The 20,270-nt window shown below is 48.7% G+C and overlaps 2 protein-coding genes across 3 annotated transcripts; both read left to right on the top strand.

The window, feature by feature from the left end:
- Window positions 1-332: 332 nt before the first annotated feature.
- Window positions 333-15,463, top strand: LOC136954275 (bifunctional heparan sulfate N-deacetylase/N-sulfotransferase 1-like). The gene is made up of 16 exons (XM_067247865.1): window positions 333-450; window positions 6,648-7,601; window positions 8,424-8,696; window positions 8,822-9,031; window positions 9,247-9,334; window positions 9,421-9,575; window positions 9,788-9,973; window positions 10,394-10,522; window positions 10,622-10,804; window positions 10,978-11,074; window positions 12,112-12,235; window positions 12,397-12,571; window positions 12,779-12,949; window positions 13,163-13,272; window positions 13,386-13,488; window positions 13,594-15,463. Exons 2-16 carry the CDS (start codon window positions 7,056-7,058, stop codon window positions 13,711-13,713), a joined length of 2,670 nt encoding a protein of 889 aa, XP_067103966.1. The 5' UTR covers window positions 333-450; window positions 6,648-7,055; the 3' UTR covers window positions 13,714-15,463.
- A 1,180-nt stretch (window positions 15,464-16,643) lies between these two features.
- Window positions 16,644-20,061, top strand: cd74a (CD74 molecule, major histocompatibility complex, class II invariant chain a). 2 transcript variants are annotated; one of them, XM_067247256.1, is made up of 9 exons: window positions 16,644-16,826; window positions 17,537-17,706; window positions 18,013-18,107; window positions 18,302-18,358; window positions 18,529-18,612; window positions 18,731-18,797; window positions 18,949-19,137; window positions 19,477-19,542; window positions 19,639-20,061. In XM_067247256.1, exons 1-9 carry the CDS (start codon window positions 16,744-16,746, stop codon window positions 19,653-19,655), a joined length of 828 nt encoding a protein of 275 aa, XP_067103357.1. In that variant the 5' UTR covers window positions 16,644-16,743; the 3' UTR covers window positions 19,656-20,061. The 2 variants fall into 2 exon arrangements, with proteins under 2 accessions (XP_067103357.1, XP_067103358.1); XM_067247257.1 differs by having other exon boundaries at window positions 16,645-16,826; window positions 19,477-19,548; window positions 19,648-20,061.
- Window positions 20,062-20,270: the final 209 nt, after the last annotated feature.

Genomic DNA, 20,270 nt, shown 5'->3' on the forward strand with positions numbered 1-20,270 from the left:
TCATTCTCATTCTCTTTCCCCTCTTAACTGTTGTGTTTATTTTGTGTGTGTGTGTGTGTGTGGGGGGGGGGTACACACCTGCGAAACACCTAGACTGCGTTATAGAAGTCTTTTATTTTATGATTTACACGACCTTCTGATAAATGACCAGTTCAATGAATAGATTTTCTCACACAAATTATAATAAAGTTGTCACCATAGTTATTGACATTCGCTGCCTGTCAATAAAAATTATTTTGGCGCCACCTATCGACCATTCTCTGATAGCGTTGAATAGAGCTGCCGAGAGGGGGACATTCTTACCACCAACCACGGACAGACCACTCCGCTATGCCGTTTGAAAACTGAGCCCCTGGAGAAACGAGGAGAAGGGCGCCGGGTGTGCACGGAATCTAGGCACTCAGTCAACCAGCCGTCTGTAACTGTTTCGCTAAGCCTAATTTTCAGAAGGTAAGTAACACGATATATATTTATGCGCTCGATTTTTGCTTCGTTATCAATAGCCTACGACACTGTGGTTTCCAGTTGATCGTTCCTCGGAACATTCACTATTCGACTTGGTACTAGCGAAGAATGCGGCCACAATTCTGGCCTGAATGTCCTCTGGATTGAAAACCAAGCCCGGAGAAATAGTTGAATGCCTGTGCAGGTTTTCGTTCGCCGATTGTGGTAGCACCAGGCTATTATCATGAACCATCCTGAAGTTTTGGTTCAGAATGACTTGGGTGTCGGAATTCCAGGTTTTACAGTGAGACCCCGTGACACAACTTAACGCAAGAGAACAAGAAAGTTGTTATTGTAACTTAGTAGCCGGTCATATGCCTAGTTTAAATATTGTACGCATTAAAGGGCCACCGCGGGGTAAACTCTAGGTTGTCTACCATTAAAATGTTGCAGGACACCGAAATTAACATACAACCCATTAAAGAGACAAATAGTAAATTCTCACAGATGTCGACTTAATAATATAGAATTACATACACAATTACAGTTATTTACACTGAGTTTTTAAGCAGGATTTAACACAGAAAAGCATTCACTCCACACTGGTGCAAGATCTCAACTATTATCCCATCAGTAGCCTGTGGACTGTGCTTTTGGATAGTCTCTCTGTATGACTGGTTTGAATGTAGGTTCCACCAGAACAAATCAGACACTGAATAAACATTAGACTGCCATCAGCACACACGGAGCCGTCCCAACCTGCCTGAAATGTAGGCCCTACAGCGTCAGGTCTAGGTGTGTGTGTGTGTGTGTGTGTGTGTGTGTGTGTGTGAGGGAGAGAGATCAACCCATGCTTGTACTCTTCAGATTGGTTATATGGCTCTTGCTTCCCATTTTGAATATTTAGTTTTTATATGGCCTGTAAAATGTATATGTCATACTTGCATATGCATTTGGAATGTGGCGAGCATTAGAAACATTTTATTGGGAGATTAGATTATAACTGGGGGAATAGCAGTCGTGTACAGTATATTCTGGAATGCACTGTTGTTGTTGTGTTCTGTCAGGACGTGCCAACTGCTGTCTGGCTGTTCTGATGTTCAATCCGACTGTTCTGTTCTGATTGCTGTGACACCAAACATAACTCCATGGCTTGAATCCTGACATTCAGATGTCTACAGTGACTTTACATTAAAAGTTGAGATGAATGGGGCTTTGACAACAGTGGTAACCTAGTGACAGTCTTATCTTCTTGCTGTATGTTGTAAAAACTGGCATGTGATAGGCCTATAGACAGGAACATATTACATTACAACAATGGGAGACGTTATTAGACCTGTATACTAATATCCTACATTTTGAGGAGAAAGAACATAGTGATGTCTGTCCTTCTGTAATGTAACCTACACCGGCCTGATATGTTACACACTCTTTATCTTGGGTAACTTCACAACCCGCTAACACGCTAACTAGTGTATTTTTCCATGTCAGTGCCCCTTAATGCAGTGCTCAGTGTGTGGGGGTAACTCTCTTCAGACAGACTCTGAAGTTAGGCAGCTTTTCAATCCTCCCAGGCTCTTGACCCCCTGTGGCCAGCATAACTTTGCTCTGAACTGCTGTACAACTCCCTCAAGCGTTCTCTCACAGAATACATCAGCCTCGGCTAATACCGGACCCCACTTTCTCCTTTTTCCCATCTCTCTCATCTCCTCTTCTCCTGTTTCCGCCTCTCTCTCTCTCTCTCTCTCTCTCTCTCTCTCTCTCTCTCTCTCTCTCTCTCTCTCTCTCTCTCTCTCTCTCTCTCTCTCTCTCTCTCTCTCTCTCTCTCTCTCTCTCTCTCTCTCTCTCTCTCTCTCTCTCTCTCTCTCTCTCTCTCTCTCTCTCTCTCTCTCTCTCTCTCTCTCTCTCTCTCTCGCGCGCGCACTTAACTGGAACGTGTCCCAGCTAAAACAAATTATATATGAGGAATACTCTCTGGAGATTTCTATTCAAGAGTATGTGTGTAGCTTAGCTTTGCAATGAGAAAGATTAAGATTTTGCTGTTTGCTATTTTGGGACATGGGCAAGCCAATAAGCCAGTATTTCTCGCTAGAAATTGTCCACAAAATCAGTTCATTTTAAGTTGTATTCGGTGTAGCATTTCAGTCTGAGCCAGTGCTATCGGGCTGTAAGCGAGAAGCCCAGTAAACACATTTGGAATGCGGTCACAGCAGAAGGCAGTATTAGCGGCTGGCCAGATAGTATCTGTAATCCTGGGAAACCCTGGAGAGTTGAATAGAGACAAGGCCCACGCAGAGTGTTGGCACCGGCTTGTCCTGATGTGTGCCTGGCTGCCTGGTTAAAATGCAGTTTGAGGCTGTGGTGCTGGCTGGCTGGCTCTTTGAGGTTGACATGCTGACTGACTGGCTGGCTCTTTGAGGTTGACATGCTGACTGACTGGCTGGCTCTTTGAGGTTGACATGCTGACTGACTGGCTGTTTGAGGTGGGAAGACGAGCTGGCGGTTGGAGACTGCGCAGCTGCCTGTCTTGCTGTTTTAAGTTAACTATCTGAAACTGTGAGGCTGCCTGTCTTGCTGTTTTAGGTTAACTGTCTGAAGCTGTGAGGCTGCCTGTCTTGCTGTTTTAGGTTAACTGTCTGAAGCTGCGAGGCTGCCTGTCTTGCTGTTTTAGGTTAACTGTCTGAAGCTGCGAGGCTGCCTGTCTTGCTGTTTTAGGTTAACTGTCTGAAGCTGCGAGGCTGGCTGGCTGTTTGAGGTGGCTAGGCTGAACGCTACAGTATGCAGGCAGATCAGATTACTGAACGATTAGCCATGGTCTCTCCTATCCCTGGCCCAGGGAAATGATTTTCCACTGTCATAATTCCCCTGGCCAGTGACTCATACTGTGGAGATTGTCTCATTGCTGTATACTAAAAGGTATAGTCATTCAGAGCTTTCTGGTTCAGTGTGTAGACTAACCACACAGATTCATACTGTAGTCTCTAACCCTACCTTAAATCTTATCCTGGAGTCTGTATACGCACCCGAAAGCTGTATGCTGTGTAAACTACTGTAAGCTGTAAACTAACCTCACAGATTTATAGTTCCCTTGGAGAGTGGCTGGGTGGTTAAGGACACTGTAGTAGCTATATAGCCCTCAGCGTAGAGAGTGGAATGGGTGTGAGCGAGGTGGGGTCATAGATATGATAGCAGTAGCGTTGAAAGGCTAACCTGACACCTCCATGTCTTTCTCCCAGGGTAGAGTAGATTGGCCCATCATACGGCCCCGGACCCCACTGGAAGGGAAATGGGTGTGAGGGGAAAGGAGGAGGAGGAGGGAGGGAGAAGGGGTCGGAGGGAGAGGGGGAAGGTGACAGAGGTAAGTTTCCGAGGTGCTTGCTCCCCGGGGCGGGAATATGATACATTCCAGAAGCTCCTGTCGCCAGGCGGATAATGGGGGGTTCTAAAGTTTCATCAGATGACACGTGATTTTTTGCTGCTGGGAAGTGGAGAGCCATGTCTTAGTTATAGCTAGCACTGATTGTCTAGAGGAGGGAGAGTGAGAGGGAGAGATACAGTTGTGGAAGGGAGTGTAGATGGTGAACAGTGATCGAAGATGCAGGCTGGTGGTTCTTCTCATGGAGAGACAGGTGAGTTTCCAGGGAAACAGGCGAGAGGGCGGGGAGACAGGCGAGAGGGCGGGGAGACAGGCGAGAGGGCGGGGAGACAGGCGAGAGGGCGGGGAGACAGGCGAGAGGGCGGGGAGACAGGCGAGAGGGCGGGGAGACAGGCGAGAGGGCGGGGAGACAGGCGAGAGGGCGGGGAGACAGACAGGCGAGAGGGCGGGGAGACAGACAGGCGAGAGGGCGGGGAGACAGACAGGCGAGAGGGCGGGGAGACAGACAGGCGAGAGGGCGGGGAGACAGACAGGCGAGAGGGCGGGGAGACAGACAGGCGAGAGGGCGGGGAGACAGGTGCCCACTGCTTACTCAGCTGTCTGCCAAACTGATACTTCACTCACTGTACACCCACACTCCAGGTTTAACACACACACACACACACACACACACAGGCCAGATCTAATCCCATATGAGGGTGTTTCTGCGTAGTCCAAAGCAGGAGAGTGTTTCCAGTGCTACTGAGGGGCACTCACACTGAAACATGCACCTTCATCACTTTATCACCTTATACTTGATGTCTGAGTGTGTGTGCGGAGAAAGGTTGGTTCAAGGCTCTAACTTAACAAAACACTACACAAACAGTGGCATCTGTTTTCCAATACAACCCCCCCCCCCCTTTCTCACACGCACACACACACACACACACTCCTCTGCAGTAGAGCAGTGGGCTGGAGCGAGGCATCTGGTCTCCCAGCCTTCCTCCACAGAACCATGGCATGTGGCCCCCGTGAAAAACTATTACAGAACTACTACATGTGAATCTCCCAGCCTGTCTCACACACACACACACACACACACTCTGTCACACACACACACACAATACCACACACACATGCACCATGTCACACAAAGGCACACACACACTGCAAGGGTTAGGGTCAACTTCATTTCAATTCAGTAAATTGCCCCAACAAATGGTGTGGGCTCCCTCCTCTGAACAGCTGAAGTGAAGCGAGCTGTAATGGATTTGACCTCATCCCTGCTGCGCAGTCTGTCTGTCTCCATATCCGTCTGTCTGTCTGTCTGTCTGTCTGCCCTCCTATCTGTCTCTCTCTGTCTTCCTATATATTTGTCTGTCTGCCCTATGTGTCTACCAGCTACACCTGTCTGTCTGCTAGCTACACCTTTCTTCCTGTCTGTCTCTGTCCGTCTGCCATGCGACGATCCTGCTGTGTCTGTGTCTGTGTGTGTGTGTCTGTCTGATGATGGGTGGCATCAGGACAAGTCTTCGGTCTGGTGGACAGATCGTCGTCGTTGAGGATATTAGTGGCTAAGATGTGGAGGACAAAGCTGAAGAAAAGTGACTATTTACGTTGGCTGGATGGCTGTCTGGATGGCTGTTATGCTGGGCTGGCTGGTTAGTTAACTGGCTGGCTGACTGCTACTGTAAAGAGATGAGAGCGAGAGCATGACTCATGACCATATCTCCAGTGTCTACCCTGTGGTTTGTGTGTGTGTGTGTGTGTGTGTGTGTGGAGGGAGGATGTGTGTGTGTGGTGGTGTTGTGGTGGTGGTGATACTCCCCAGTTTTACAACCCTGTGTTGTACTTGGACCCTCCACACACACACACACATCCTCCCTTCACACACACTCCCTCCACACAGACACATACACACGCACACACACACACACACACAGGAGAAGCAGAAGGGTGATGTAGGGAGTTTGGGTGTGGTTAAGGCAGCTGTAGCTGTTCTCTCTACCTCTGTGTTTGAAGGCCGGGCGTCTTGGCTTGTGTATCATAATAATGAAGTAGATATCCAGACTATAGAAAACCTCCCTCCTCCTGCCCTCCTCTCCTGCCCTCCTCTCCCTCCCTCCTCCTGCCATCCTCTCCCTCCCTCCTCCTGCCCTCCTCTCCCTCCCTCCTCCTGCCATCCTCTCCCTCCCTCCTCCTGCCCTCCTCTCCCTCCCTCCTCCTGCCCTCCTCTCCCTCCCTCCTCCTGCCCTCCTCTCCTACCCTCCAAGCACTGTTCTCATTTCTTTCTACCCCCCCCCCCCCCCCCCAAGCTTTTGTCTCCACCACCCACTTCTGAGCGCTCTATTTTTCCATTTATTTTTTATTCTTTTTAAGTTTCCAAATCTATTTCTTTAGCCCTCGAGCACTATGTTAGGGTATGGGGTGGCTAGAGACAGTGTGGCAAATTAAATTAGCTCTCTCTTTCTCTCCCGCTCTCGCTCTCTCTCCCTTTCCTTCCCTACACAGCAGGCTGTAGCAAAGGCCAGGACAGATGGATAGATAAACTTTATTATCCATGTCTGGAAATGTGTGTTTGGCTTCACCAGTCTCCATAGTGAGTGTAAATTAAAACATAGCAAAGATCAAAGCGCAGGACACACACTCACAACATTCACATTATAAACACAAGAACATAACAGACTAGAGGCCAGGGCAGCAGAGTAGAGGCAGGGGCAGTAGAGTAGAGGCCAGGGCAGCAGAGTAGAGGCCAGGGCTACTGAGCTGTGCTTAGTTAAGGCTGGACTAAACTAGAAATCTGGGGCAGCTGTTTTAATTTCTCATGTGTTTCTTTCTCTTTGTCTAGGTCAGCTGACCAGAACAGGGCAATGACATCACCTGTATGACATCACTCTCCCCTGAAATCACCCCGCAGCCAGAAGTGGAAAACATCACCCACTAATGTGGTTGGCAAGTTCTGCTGACGGACAAGTGACCAAGCCAATCAGCTGTCTTCTCCAGGAGTAACTGTCCCTGTGTTCCTGCCCCTAAAGTAGAGTAGACAGTAGAGTGTCCCATTGGCTGAGCCCCCCAGGCCTGTGACATGGTGACATAAGCAGGCGAGAGTCATGAGGGAGAGCCAACACCACCAGCACCAGCCTGCGTTACCTAGACTCTGAACAGACTCATCTGGCTCAACCAATCACCCCAGCCCCTAGACACCGTAGAGGTGGCGTGTTGCTAGGCGGGGCGTGTCGCTAGGCGGGGTGGGATCATGCTGGGATGCGTGTCTCGTCTGCGCCGGCTGGTCCGCTTCCTGCCCCTCCAGACGTCTCTCCTCCTCCTCTTCCTCTTCTGTGCCTTCAGCGTCTTCGTGTCAGCCTACTTCCTGTATGGCGTCAAGCGGGAGCTGGAGCCCTCAGGAGGAGGCGGGGCAGAGGGGCCGTCCCTGGAACCCCCCGTGACCCTGTCCAGGCTCCTCCCCTTCCACGACGGGGTGGAGGGGGGGGTGGAGGGGCTGGAGGAAGCGGGGCAAGCCGGGCCCAGGACTGACCTAGTGGTTCTGGTGTTCGTAGAGAGCCAGTACTCCCAGCTGGGCCAGGAGATAGTCGCCATCTTGGAGTCCGGAAGGTTCCGGTACCGGACGGAGATCGCCCCCGGTAAGGGGGACATGCCCACGTTGACGGACGGGGAGCGAGGGAGGTTCACGTTGGTCATCTACGAGAACATCCTGAAGTACGTGAACCTGGATGCCTGGAACCGAGAGCTTCTGGACAAGTACTGTGTGGAGTATGGAGTCGGCATCATAGGGTTCTTCAAGGTATGACACACACACACACACACACAAATAGGCTGCGGTAGACTCTCTGAGGTTAGGACGCAGACTCTATTTCCTCATCTCCTATACCTCTTCCTTGCTTCACTGTCTGCAGTGAAGAGAATGAGATTCACAAGGTTAGAGAGACCTGCCAGAGTCAAGCACACCACACTGCTCTCTCTCTCACCCACCCCACCCCACCCCCCTCTCTCTCTCACCCCCTCCTCTCTCACCTCCTCTGTCTTTGTCACTGCATGGCTCTGTTTCTCTCTCTAATCTTTCGGTCTCTCTTCCACCTCTCTCTCCTCTGTCTCTCTCTCGTCCCCCCATGATTGTCATAACCGTGTCAGGGGGATGGAGAGAATGTGCAGGAGAGAGAGAGAGAGAGAGAGTGGTGCAGGGGTGGGCTGGGAAGACCTAGTGGGATTCACAAGCAGGCTTGCGGGGGATGGAGAGATGGTGGGATGGAGGGATGGTGGGATGGAGAGATGGTGGGATGGAGAGATGGTGGGATGGATATGCATCTTAATGACACAATTTGACACCAGGGATGCTCACATCCAGTATCTGTGCTCGGCAACACTGCGTACTCATGCCTCGCTGGGCAAAGTGAGGGGTTTTAATCAATGTGGTGTGTGTGTGAGAGAGTGTGTGTGTGTGTGTGTGCTCGTGGTGCTGTGTATGAATGTTAACTTTATAACCTGTCCTCTCAGACACCCACCTACACTCGGCTCTGATTCCAGACGGCTACCGTGGTCGTCATGGGGGTTGAGACGTGAGAATCGGCCCCACCTCACTCAGCCGCCTCTCTTCCCTCTCCTGCAGGCCAATGAGAACAGCCTGCTGAGCGCCCAGCTCAAGGGCTTCCCCCTCTACCTGCACTCCCACCTGGGCCTGAAGGACTGCAGCATCAACCCCCGCTCCCCCCTGCTCTTCATCACACGCTCCGGCCAGCCCCTCCCAGGGCCGCTGCCCGGGGACGACTGGACCGTGTTCCAGTCCAACCACTCCACATACCTGCCCGTCCTGCTGGCCAAGACCCAGTCTGCCGACAGCGTGCCTTCGCTGGGGCTAGGGGCCGCGCTGCTGCCCTCCGTGGTGAGACACACACACACAGGCACCAAGATTTTGGGTGCACTTGATTCGGTCTACCGAGCGCAACGAGCCCCAGTAGAGGACGATTAGTCTAAGAGGCTAACAGGTTAGTGTGTGTGTGTCTGCAGGTGCAGGACTTGGGTCTGCATGATGGCATCCAGAGGGTTCTGTTTGGAAACAACCTCAACTTCTGGCTGCACAAGCTGGTGTTTGTGGACGCGCTGGCCTTCCTGACAGGAAAGAGGCTCTCCATGTCCCTGGAGCGCCACCTGCTGGTGGACATAGACGACATCTTTGTGGGCAAGGAGGGCACACGCATGAAGGTGGACGACGTCAAGGTGGGAAGCCTGTGTGTGTGTGTGTGTTAGTGTGTGTATGTGTGTGTGTGTTAGTGTGTGTATGTGTGTGTGTGTTAGTGTGTGTATGTGTGTGTGTGTTAGTGTGTGTATGTGTGTGTGTTAGTGTGTGTATGTGTGTGTGTGTTAGTGTGTGTATGTGTGTGTGTGAGAGAGACCTTGTTCACCCTCTCCTCCTGCCTCCTCTCCCGCCCCAGGCTCTGTTGGAGACCCAGAGAGAGCTGCGTACCCACGTGCCCAACTTCACCTTCAACCTGGGCTTCTCAGGGAAGTTCTTCCATGCGGGTGAGCGAGCTGTCCGCCTGCCTTTCCTGCCTGCATGTGTATCCCTGCGTCCCCGGTCGTCATGTCCGTCTCTCCTCCACCTCCAGGTACAGAGGAGGAGGACCTGGGGGACGACCTCCTCCTCTCCTATGGGAAGGAGTTCTGGTGGTTCCCTCACATGTGGAGCCACATGCAGCCTCACCTCTTCCACAACCAGACGGTCCTGGCCGAGCAGATGCTGCTCAACAAGAAGTTTGCCGTGGTGGGTGAGGGAGGGAGAGAGGGCCGAGCGAGGGCAGAGAATGGGGAGGTGAAGAGGGAGGGGTTTGTAACGGTGTAGCTACGAAGCTAGCTTCCTGTTATGTTAGCTCTTAGCAGTGTGTGTGGGTGGTAATTATCTGTGCTGGCCATGATGCAGATTTATGAAAAGATTCTGGCGAACTTCCTCCATTCTCTTCCTGTCTCTCCCTCCAGGAGCACGGGATCCCCACCACCATGGGCTACGCCGTGGCCCCCCACCACTCAGGGGTGTACCCGGTGCACCTGCAGCTGTACGATGCCTGGAGGAGGGTGTGGGGCATCAAGGTGACGAGCACGGAGGAATACCCCCACCTCAAACCTGCCCGCCACCGAAGAGGCTTCATACACAGGGACATGAGCGTAAGACACGCACTCACACACACACACACTCTCTCTTTCGGCCTCCTTCCTCTCCTCCTCCCCTCTTTCCCTTCCTCCCTCTCTTACTTTCCCACGCAGGATATCAGGAGATGTTTACGTGGGCTCTCTCTTGTCCTTCAGAAAGACTCGGGTCTTTTTCAGCTCTCTCACGTGGGCTCCATCCAGTTCCCCAGACATCTAGCTGTGTGTGCATTTCCAGGAATTTCCATATAGACTCAGTGAATAAAAGGTTTGCTCTGGCTAAACCAGATGCATAATATGAATATTATTAAATGTGAAATACATGATTCATGCCTGGGGTATCGGCTGTTCTCGCCAGAGTAGACCTGTGGGGCTGACTGTGTGTGTGTGTGTGTGTGTGTGTGGGTGGTCATTTGTGTGTGTGTGTGTGTGTGGCAGGTTTTACCTAGGCAGACATGTGGACTCTTTACACACACCATCTTCTATAAGGAGTACCCAGGTAGTCCCAACGAGCTGGATAAACTCATCAATGGAGGAGAGCTGTTCCTCACTGTCCTTCTCAACCCTGTAAGTGACTCTAACACACAATACACACACACACAATACACACATACACACACACACTCACCAAGAGTATGAACGTATGAACATTCCATCCCCCACCAGATCAGCATCTTCATGACCCACCTGAGTAACTATGGTAACGACCGCCTGGGCCTGTACACCTTTAAGAAGCTGGTGTCCTTCATCGAGACCTGGACACACCTGCGACTGCAGACCCTGGCCCCTATCCAGCTGGCTCAGAAGTACTTCAGCCTCTTCCCCCAGGACAGAGACCCCCTCTGGCAGGTGTGGACCAACACTGACCACTGTTCATCACACTGGAATGTCAACTGTCATCATACGTGTTGAAAAAAGCAGTTGTGAGATGTGTTCTATAGACGGGTGTAACTGTTATACAGTAGCCGCACATGGTAAAGGACACGGCTGAATGGTATGTAAATAGTCTCTGATGCCTACAGGATCCTTGCGAGGACAAAAGGCACAAGGACATCTGGTCCAAAGAGAAGATTTGTGACCGCTTCCCCAAGCTGCTTGTCATCGGCCCCCAGAAGACAGGTAGGAGAGACACCTGCTGGCCTGAACTGGTACTACCTGCCAGCCGGCCCTAGCCTGGGGTATTAGTACTGTCTGGGATTATTACTGGGTACTGCTTCTTGTACAGTGGTTACTGCTAGGTAGTGGTACTAGTACTGGTTCTGGTATTACTACTGGTTTACAGGGATGTGTGGTAGGGTGGTGGGTGGAGGTTCCACCCGGGGCTGTGAATACTCATGGCCCGTATCAGATTCAAGACCCTGGTATTGACCTTCCGAGCAGTGAACGGGACTGCACCCGTCTACATCAAGTCTCTCCTGCAGCCTTACACCCCCACCCGCCACCTACGGTCTTCTTCAGACAACCGCCTGGTGGTCCCACCGCTCAAGACCGCCCGGTCCCAACACAAGCTCTTCTCCTGTCTGGCCCCCCAGTGGTGGAATCAACTCCCCACCTCCATCAGAGACACTGACTGTCTCTCCACCTTCAAGAAAAGGCTCAAGACGCACTTGTTCCGGGAGTACAACGGTACTTAGGAACGGTTCGCTTGACCCGATGTTAGTTTCCTCAAGGATCACAATGACTCTTGCTTAGAGACTTGTTGCTCTTGTGGTTAGTGGTAACTGATTTAAATTTTTGGTTCTCACTGTGATATATTGTTTTATTACTGTTGCTTGCTTTTTCCCACAGGTACACTTGCACTTATAGCTGTTCATGTTGTTTGGTTGTGACTTGTTTAACTACATGCTCTTATGGTTCTTCCCTTTGGCACTTACTTTGGTTGTTCACAATGTGTGCTTCATGTTTTGGCTACTCGCAATGTTTTTTGGCTATCTTGTTGTTATGATCAGTGACCTATGCACTTTGTAAAGCTCTCTCTTGGAAGTCGCTTTGGATAAAAGCGTCTGCTAAATGAATAAATGTAAATGTAAATACTGAGAACAGTCACGGATGGGCTTGTTTCCCCGGTGCTCAGGAAGTGTCTAATGAGTCAGTGTGTTCATGTGCAGCATAGTTCTGATGTTCTCATCATGAATAATGAATGGATGTCTCCCCAGGCACCACTGCCCTGTACCTGTTCCTGGGCATGCACCCAGACCTCACCAGTAACTACCCCAGTAAGGAGACCTTTGAGGAGATCCAGTTCTTCAACGGACACAATTACCACCGAGGGATCGACTGGTGTGTAGACCAGCTGTCTTTCTGACACCCATGTACTATGTATACAGTATGTTTACACACACACATGAACACCAACTATATATTTATAAAACGGGAAGCTCAAATCAGGCAATCTGATCTATGCGTGTGTGTATAAATATGAGTGTGTGTGTGTCTTCCAGGTACATGGAGTACTTCCCTCTGCCGTCCAACGCCAGCTCAGACTACTACTTTGAGAAGAGCGCAAACTACTTTGACTCTGAGGTGGCAGCCGAGCGGGCAGCTGCGCTCCTACCCAAAGCCAAGATCATCACCATCCTCATCAACCCTGCCGACCGTGCATACTCCTGGTACCAGGTATGCCACATAACCATGTGCGCAGCAGTCACACATCCTGATTCTCGCTCCACATCATTCCTTATTTGCTCTCACCCCCTCCTTTCTCTGTTCCTCTTTCTCTCCGCCCCTCTTCTCTCTCTTTCCTCATTTCTTACTCTACTCCCCCTCTCTCTCCTCATATCTCGCTCTTTTTTCCTCCTCTCTCGTTCTTTTCTCTGTCTATAGCACCAGAGGGCTCACAACGACCCAGTGGCGCTGAAGTACGCCTTCCATGAGGTCATCACAGCTACCCACAATGCCCCTGTGAAACTGCGTGTCCTCCAAAGGCGCTGTCTGGTCCCGGGTTGGTACGCCACACACATGGAGCGCTGGCTGTCTCACTACCACTCCAGCCAGGTAACCAACTGTGTGTCCATCTCTGTATCTGTCAAGTACCCTCTACTTCTGTCATGGACTCTCTATCTCCCTCTCTCTATGTCTGTCATGGACTCTCTATCTCCCTCTCTATATGTCTGTCATGGACTCTCTATCTCCCTCTCTCTATGTCTGTCATGGACCAGAGGGGTCTCTGTGTCTATCATAAACCCCCATATCCCTGTCTGTCTCCAGTTTCTGGTTCTGGATGGTCAAATGCTGAAGACTGAGCCGGCCTCAGTCATGGACAAGATCCAGAAGTTCCTAGCTCTGGAAAACACCCTTAACTACCACAAGATCCTGGCGTAAGTCTCCTGTAATCCACGTGTTTCCTCAAAGTCTCTTCCTCCTCACACCGGTGTTTGTCCAGGAAAGGGCGTTGTTACAGGAAGTAACTGTCCTTACTTCCTGTCCACAGGTTTGACCCCAAGAAGGGCTTCTGGTGCCAGCTGCTGGAGGGGGGCAAGACCAAGTGTCTGGGGAAGAGCAAGGGGCGCCTGTACACTGACATGGACCCTGAGGTACGATCACTGGGACTTTACAGATGAAAATGTACATTCGTTGGGAATTCAAATCCTTTAATAATTCTTTCTGAATCCCTCCCCACCCCCACCCTCCTCCTCCAGTCCCAGGCATTCCTCAAGGATTACTACAGGGACCACAACATGGAGTTGTCCAAGCTGCTGTACAGGATGGGGCAGTCCCTGCCCGGCTGGCTCCGACAGGAGTTGGTCCGTACCAGCTAGCGAGCAGGGGCGGGGGGGGGGTTGGCTGTCACAGCTCAGCGGACTGTACCACTGCTAAACCCCTGGGGTGATCAAGGAGGAAGAAGATGGGGGATATTCACAGCTGAACTCCTGAATGGAGTCCTACTGACATACAAAGGAAAGGTACTCTAACCACCCGTTACTATGGAGACATGGACCCATGAAGCTGTGCTCACAGTCTTTAAAACAAGGCTGAGGGCAACAGAGTAATGGGGGTACAGGGACTGTAGCTTGGATCAGTGAGTCTCCACTGGCTTGCAGCCTGACATGTGCTCCACTCTCTCCCAAGTTTCCTCTCCAGATTCCCTTGCCTTCCCATGGTCTAGTCCGGACATATGGACCCCGCACAGGACTGTACCATGTCAGACCATAAATCAGGGGTGGTAAAGGCAAGAGAACAGATGGCTGGGAATTGATTAACCTTACAATTTGTGGAGGAAGAGGGAGACTTGGCTCTAGTGTCAGTCCTTTCAACTAACTGTCTAACACTCTGTTCAGAGCATTAGCTAAACAGAATCAAGACCGGTCTCCCCAGTGAAGTGGTGTAAATAAAGCACTTGACTGACAGAATGACATTGATTTGAAAATGCCTTGATGTTTTTTTAATGAAAACTAAGTGGGATGTCTTGCTAACACTGGCTACATGCTGTAGCCTTGTCCACTAGTTAATACAAGTGCCAGAAGAGGTATGCCAGTAGATAAGTGTTCACATTTCGATATTTTTTTTTTTACACTGGTTTCAACTTTTCTATGGTGCTGTCAGAGTGTGTTATTGTAGAATGTAACTACGAGACTAAACACTTAAGTTCAGTTTCACTTCCTTCTCTCATGTCTCATACATTCTGGTCTTTCTGCTCTGATTGTTACTATGACTTTTTGACCAGGTTAGGTACTCGGTTCTGGCCAGGTTAGGTTTAGTACCTGAGGTTCAGCTTAAAGGGTGTCATAGCCACAAGATAAAAGCACAATATTCACAGTGGTTCATCTAGAAAATGGTGATTGTGAATGTAAAAGTAGTACTTCACCCACTGTTCTGTGATGCGGTGACCTCTACCACTACATAACAAAGCTGCTCTTACTGCAATATTTTTGTACAAACGTCCAGACATAATGTCAACGTAATGTTTATGTTCCAACCCTGTATCTAATGTGCATTAAGCTAGATATAGGCTGCAAGACACGCTCCAAAATGTGGCTGAGTTGAGGGAACCCTAACCCAGTTTCAGATCCATCAACACACGTGTACTATACTAGAAACCTGTTCTGGAGTGTTTTAAGGGTGTTCTATACAAAACATACTGCACTGGAGTATTTTGAGGATGAACTATACTAGAAAAATACCGTGTTGGAGTATTTTGAGGATGTGTTATACTCGGAATACTGTGCTGGAGTATTTTGAGGATGTATTATACTCGAAATACTGTGCTGGAGTATTTTCAGGGTACCGGTATACTATAATATAAATACTGTAGTTCAGTCATTTGAAAAACACGGAGGGTTATCTGCTGAAACACTTAATTTGTGTTCACAAGATGGCTCCCTCCAGCCTCCCACTGCCAACTGGTGCACGGAGGAACTTGGTTCATTTAAAGGATTCATAATAAAAGGGTTAATTAACAGCTAAGACGGTACTAATATCCAGGAATCTGTAAGATAATGACTTGTAATTGTTGTCAATAATTTTTACTGTGTTACTAATATCATCTGTGCTTTTTAATTTGCGAATAAACACAACTGTATTTTTCACTGTTGTTCTGCATTTCGTTTTTTTTTTCTCTCCTCTTCCTGCTCCTCCTCGACCCGTCCTCTGTGTGTCTGTGTCTGATCTGGAGGGGAAGTCAGCTCCATGAGCAGGTGACTAGTCGTAGTCTGTTGACTATGGCTAAGCTAGTCCTGGGCTTGGCTCAGTCTGTGCCCAGTCATCTGGTCTGTCTGGTTTTAAAGGGTGTCCTATAAACAAAAGCTGGTTTTGATCTGTACATTTTCGTTGGTTCGTTCGTCTCAGGTGCCAAGCTCGCTACAGTCCTTTTGATTCACACACACATTTTAGCTATCAACAATACCATGTCTTTTATTATTCCACCATTATTTGTAGAAAGCTCAACTGAGACCAATATGATCATATTCCCAAATGGTCCAGAAGTAACTAAAAGCCTTAAAATACAGTTGTACATCAGGTAGAATCTTTTTTTTCTTTTTCTTCTCAAGCCCTTTTTGGAATCACTTCCTTGTAGGAAAAACACCCAACATTCTCCCCAGTTAAAGGAGATGGTTCTCTTGCTTCCTCAGAATCATACCTCATTGGTTTATGAAAGGAAACAATGGCCTTAAAACAGTCCAATGAGAATTTGACTTTACAAGAGTATGTTGTATCTAAGGATAGGGTTTATACAGTGTTAGATACCGTGCATTGGGTACTGCGACATTGGATTCAAGCCAGTAGGCTACTTTGAATGCATAAGCATGCATAAGCATGTACAATTCTATCAGGGATAAAGTCATTTTATTTACTGATTAAATTAAATGCTGTCCTTCATACATGTTCTGACTCATGAACATAAATTATAATTAACAACACCAAATCATGGTAATTTCAACTGTAGAAATTCATGCAGGCACACGATAGACTATATGAATCTTGACATGTCAGCTCAACTAAAGCCATTTCGTCACATTATCACAATTTAATGGTACTCTTTTAATACATTCTTCAGTACAGTTTGGTAAAGGTCTTAAGGGCCTTTTCATACTACACATAGACAATTCTATTCACTTCAGATTTATCTGCCTCTAACAACAAGTGATCGTAGCCCATTTGACCAATGAAATCGCAGATATAATTGCTGCTCTGGTACGGGGTTTTCCAGTCCATCACCCTGCCTCCTTTTTCAGGTCTACAATAAACTTACAAAGTACAGAACTTTGCATTTATTTACGGGAGTTTACAGTGCTGCACAAGTCACCTACAAGTAATTCTTTTGCAGACTCCGACGAAAACTTGTTGTGAGAATGGAGGACCACCAGCCCCAGGACGACTCCCTCCTGCGCGCCGGGAGCGAGGAGGCACTTGTTTCCCCCAGAGCCCCCCCAGGGTGAGAAAGATTTATGACATTTCGTTACAAATATCCAATTTAGTTTGAAGATGAATTGATAAATCCACATTCTATCAATAAAATATATTATGATTAGTATTATAAGTATTTCAAACCTGTCTTTAATAGGTTGTTTTGCTTTAGTTTTGACTTGCTTTAGTTGTGACTTTTTGCACAAACAAATTCACATTTTAAATATTCAATCTGATTACTTTTACTATATTTATAAATGTTTATATGTATAATTATTCACATAAATATATATAATTTCCGCTTAAAGTTTGAAGAATTTACATTTGCAGAATACTTTCCTCTTAACCCTGATCACTTCAGAAGATGCGTCTGCCTAGCAACTAGTGATCCTTCCTATTTCATTGGCTCAGGCAGCTCGATAGACAAACAAGACCGAGGATACTATTTTATGTTTATGTCTTGGTATCGAAATTGTTATGAAAAAAAATATGTATATATCTACCTTACATTAACTCTAATTCTGGTTAATGACAAAAATGTTGTTGAATAATTATCAAACCCTGCAAAACCTCACTCTTCACCCTTCTCTCTCACTTTTGCTTTCTGTTCATTTCTTTCTTTTTTCCTCTTCTCTCTTTGTCTCATATTTTCTTTTCTATCTGTTACTTTCCGAAATGTGTAATTCTCTTTCCCTATCGCTTTCTAACCCCTCCCCCCCCCCCCCGCCCCCCCCCCAGTGGTTCAAACAACCGTGCGTTCAAGGTGGCAGGCCTGACCGTGCTAGCGTGTCTGCTTCTGGCCAGCCAAGGCCTCACAGCCTACCTGGTGATCTCCCAGAGGGGCCAGATCCACAACCTGCAGAAGAACACTGACAAGATGAACAAGAAGATCACCATCCGGTCCCACGGTGAGCAGCAGGGGGCACCAATGCATAGAGATCTCGTCAATGTGACGGGGTCAGATGGCTGAGCGGTTAGGGAATCGGGCTACCAATCAGAAGGTTGCCGGTTCGGTTCCCGGCCGTGACAAATTACGTTGTGTCCCTGGGCAAGGCACTTCACCCTACTTTCCTCGGGAGAAATGTCCCTGTATTTACTTTAAGTCGCACTGGATAAGAGCGTCTGCTAAATGACTACATGTAAAATGTATGGTGGAACAGTAGCACCGCTACAGGCGTTTGGGTCGTAAAACTGTGTTCCTTTTGTCCGAGCAGTGGCTCCTGTTCAGATGCATGTCCCCATGAACACCATGCCTCTGCTGAAGGATTTCAGCGACGAGGAACCCAAGGAGGCCCAGACTCCGATGAGTGTAGGTCACGTCACCTGGAGCCGGCACTAGGGGGCAGCAGATCCTAACTCCCACTTCCTCTTTTCTAACCCCACACTCGTTTACATAATTCTCAGAATTTGTATTTATTTCGGATATCGAACAAACACACATATGCTATTTGAGGACAGTGATGTAGCCCTTTCTTGACCACCACTTGTGCCTGTCCCCTTCAGAAATTGCAGTTCACTGCAATCGTGTCTGTGGAGAAGCAGGTGAAAGATCTCCTCCAGGTAAGTCACATCGCATCGTTATACCACATCAACTGACCGTGTGTCCTAGAGTAGATCTGGAGATACCTCTACCTGCAAGGACCTTTCTTACTTTAACATTTTCCTGAAATGGAATCAGGCTTCCACTTCCTGTGTAGCATATCCCTGATCCGTATGTATGTTTGGATCAGAACGTTTCCCTTCCCGAGTTCAACCAGAGCTTCCTGAAAAACGTCCAGAGCCTGCAGACTAAGATGGAGTCAGAGGAGTGGATGGTGAGCAGGGCACATGCACACACACACACACACATGCACAAACAAACGTTTCCATGACGTCTAGTTAGTCCAGATGAATGTTTCAGTCCCTGACCTCCAGTGTTCTGGTTCTCCTCAGAGCTTTGAGACCTGGATGCGTCACTGGCTGATCTTCCAGATGGCCCAGCAATCCCCCCCTGTGCCAGGTCAGCACTGCACCCCGTACCTACCCTAGCCCTGTACTAACTCTGTTCTAATCTCAACCCTAGTCCTAACTCCATACGTAACCCCTAGCCCTGTCCTAAGCCTAGTCCTAACCCTCTCTAACCCTGGGTCGTCTCTCCGCTGCCTCCTCAGCCTCGGCTCTGCAGACCAAGTGTCGCCTGCAGACCAGGATCCTCGGCTCCTACCAGCCTCAGTGTGACGCGCAAGGCCACTTCATGCCCATGCAGTGCTGGCACTCCACCGGGTACTGCTGGTGCGTGGACAGCGAGGGGACTGCCATCCCAGGCACCGAGATGCGCGGCAAGCCCACCTGTGGTGGAGGTAGGAAGGAACATGCGCTACACCGAACCGCAATATAGCTGGTACTGTCACAGTCGCCAACAGTTAAGAGTGTGAAGGGAGTCAGGTGGCTGAGCGGTTAGGGAATCGGGCTAGTAATCTGAAGGTTGCCAGTTCGATTCTCGGCCGTGCAAAATGACGTTGTGTCCATGGGCAAGGCACTTCACCCTACTTGCCTTGGGGGAATGTCCCTGTACTTACTGTAAGTCGCTCTGGATAAGAGCGTCTGCTAAATGTTGAGCTGTAGTGTTGAGCAGTGTGGGGGCCACCCCCAATGCTAGTGTTGAGCAGTCCTCCCTGACCAATGGTTCCTCCCCACAGTCCCCAAGCCGGCCCCAGGGCTGCGTCGGATGGTTCCCATGCTGAAGACCATGCAGCTGGAGTCTGGTGAGTGTGGCACAGCGAGGGAACCGCAACATTAGCTCCCTGCACCTCTACACATGAGTGTCTTTAACGGTTGTTCTTCTGTCTCGCTGTTTCTAGATGTTCAAGATAAGTAACCGGCTGCGTCCAGTGAAGCGACGGCTCCTGTCCTGCTGTCAGCATGCTCTATGATGGCTTTCATCTCTCACCATTAATGTTGGCATTATGCTGATCCTTTTTGATTTTATTCCACAGCTACCAGCTAACTTTATCATACTAATCGTCTACATTAAATATTTCTTTTTTTTGTTGCAATAGATACTAAAATAAATGAGTGGATACAAAAATAGAGATGAAAAACAGTGTGTTACATTGGGATTCTGCAATAATGTCAAGCACTTACTTTTTGGATAAGGTTCTGTCAAAGATTTTCATGAAGCTATATAACTATATTTCTTCGGTTCAGTACTGTTAGTGGGGAGGTGAAACTCCCAAATGCATGTACTGTGTGGGCCTAATAAAGTATGCTTTTCCCTAATAAAATGAGTTCTATATGCATCTACCTACCAAGATGTATACAATATCACATGGTCACATAAGATATACTATATACAAAAATATATAAATATAATGTATTAAAACAAACAGTAAAGCAATCAATGACATATTAAGGTATGCACTGCTACATTCGTCAGAGTTGATGGCTCTACACTTTTGCTTCAAGCTGTCTAGTCCCACAAGCTGCTGGTCTC

The sequence above is a fragment of the Osmerus mordax genome, chromosome 12, assembly GCF_038355195.1.
Source record: "Osmerus mordax isolate fOsmMor3 chromosome 12, fOsmMor3.pri, whole genome shotgun sequence".
NCBI classification, from domain to species: domain Eukaryota; kingdom Metazoa; phylum Chordata; class Actinopteri; order Osmeriformes; family Osmeridae; genus Osmerus; species Osmerus mordax.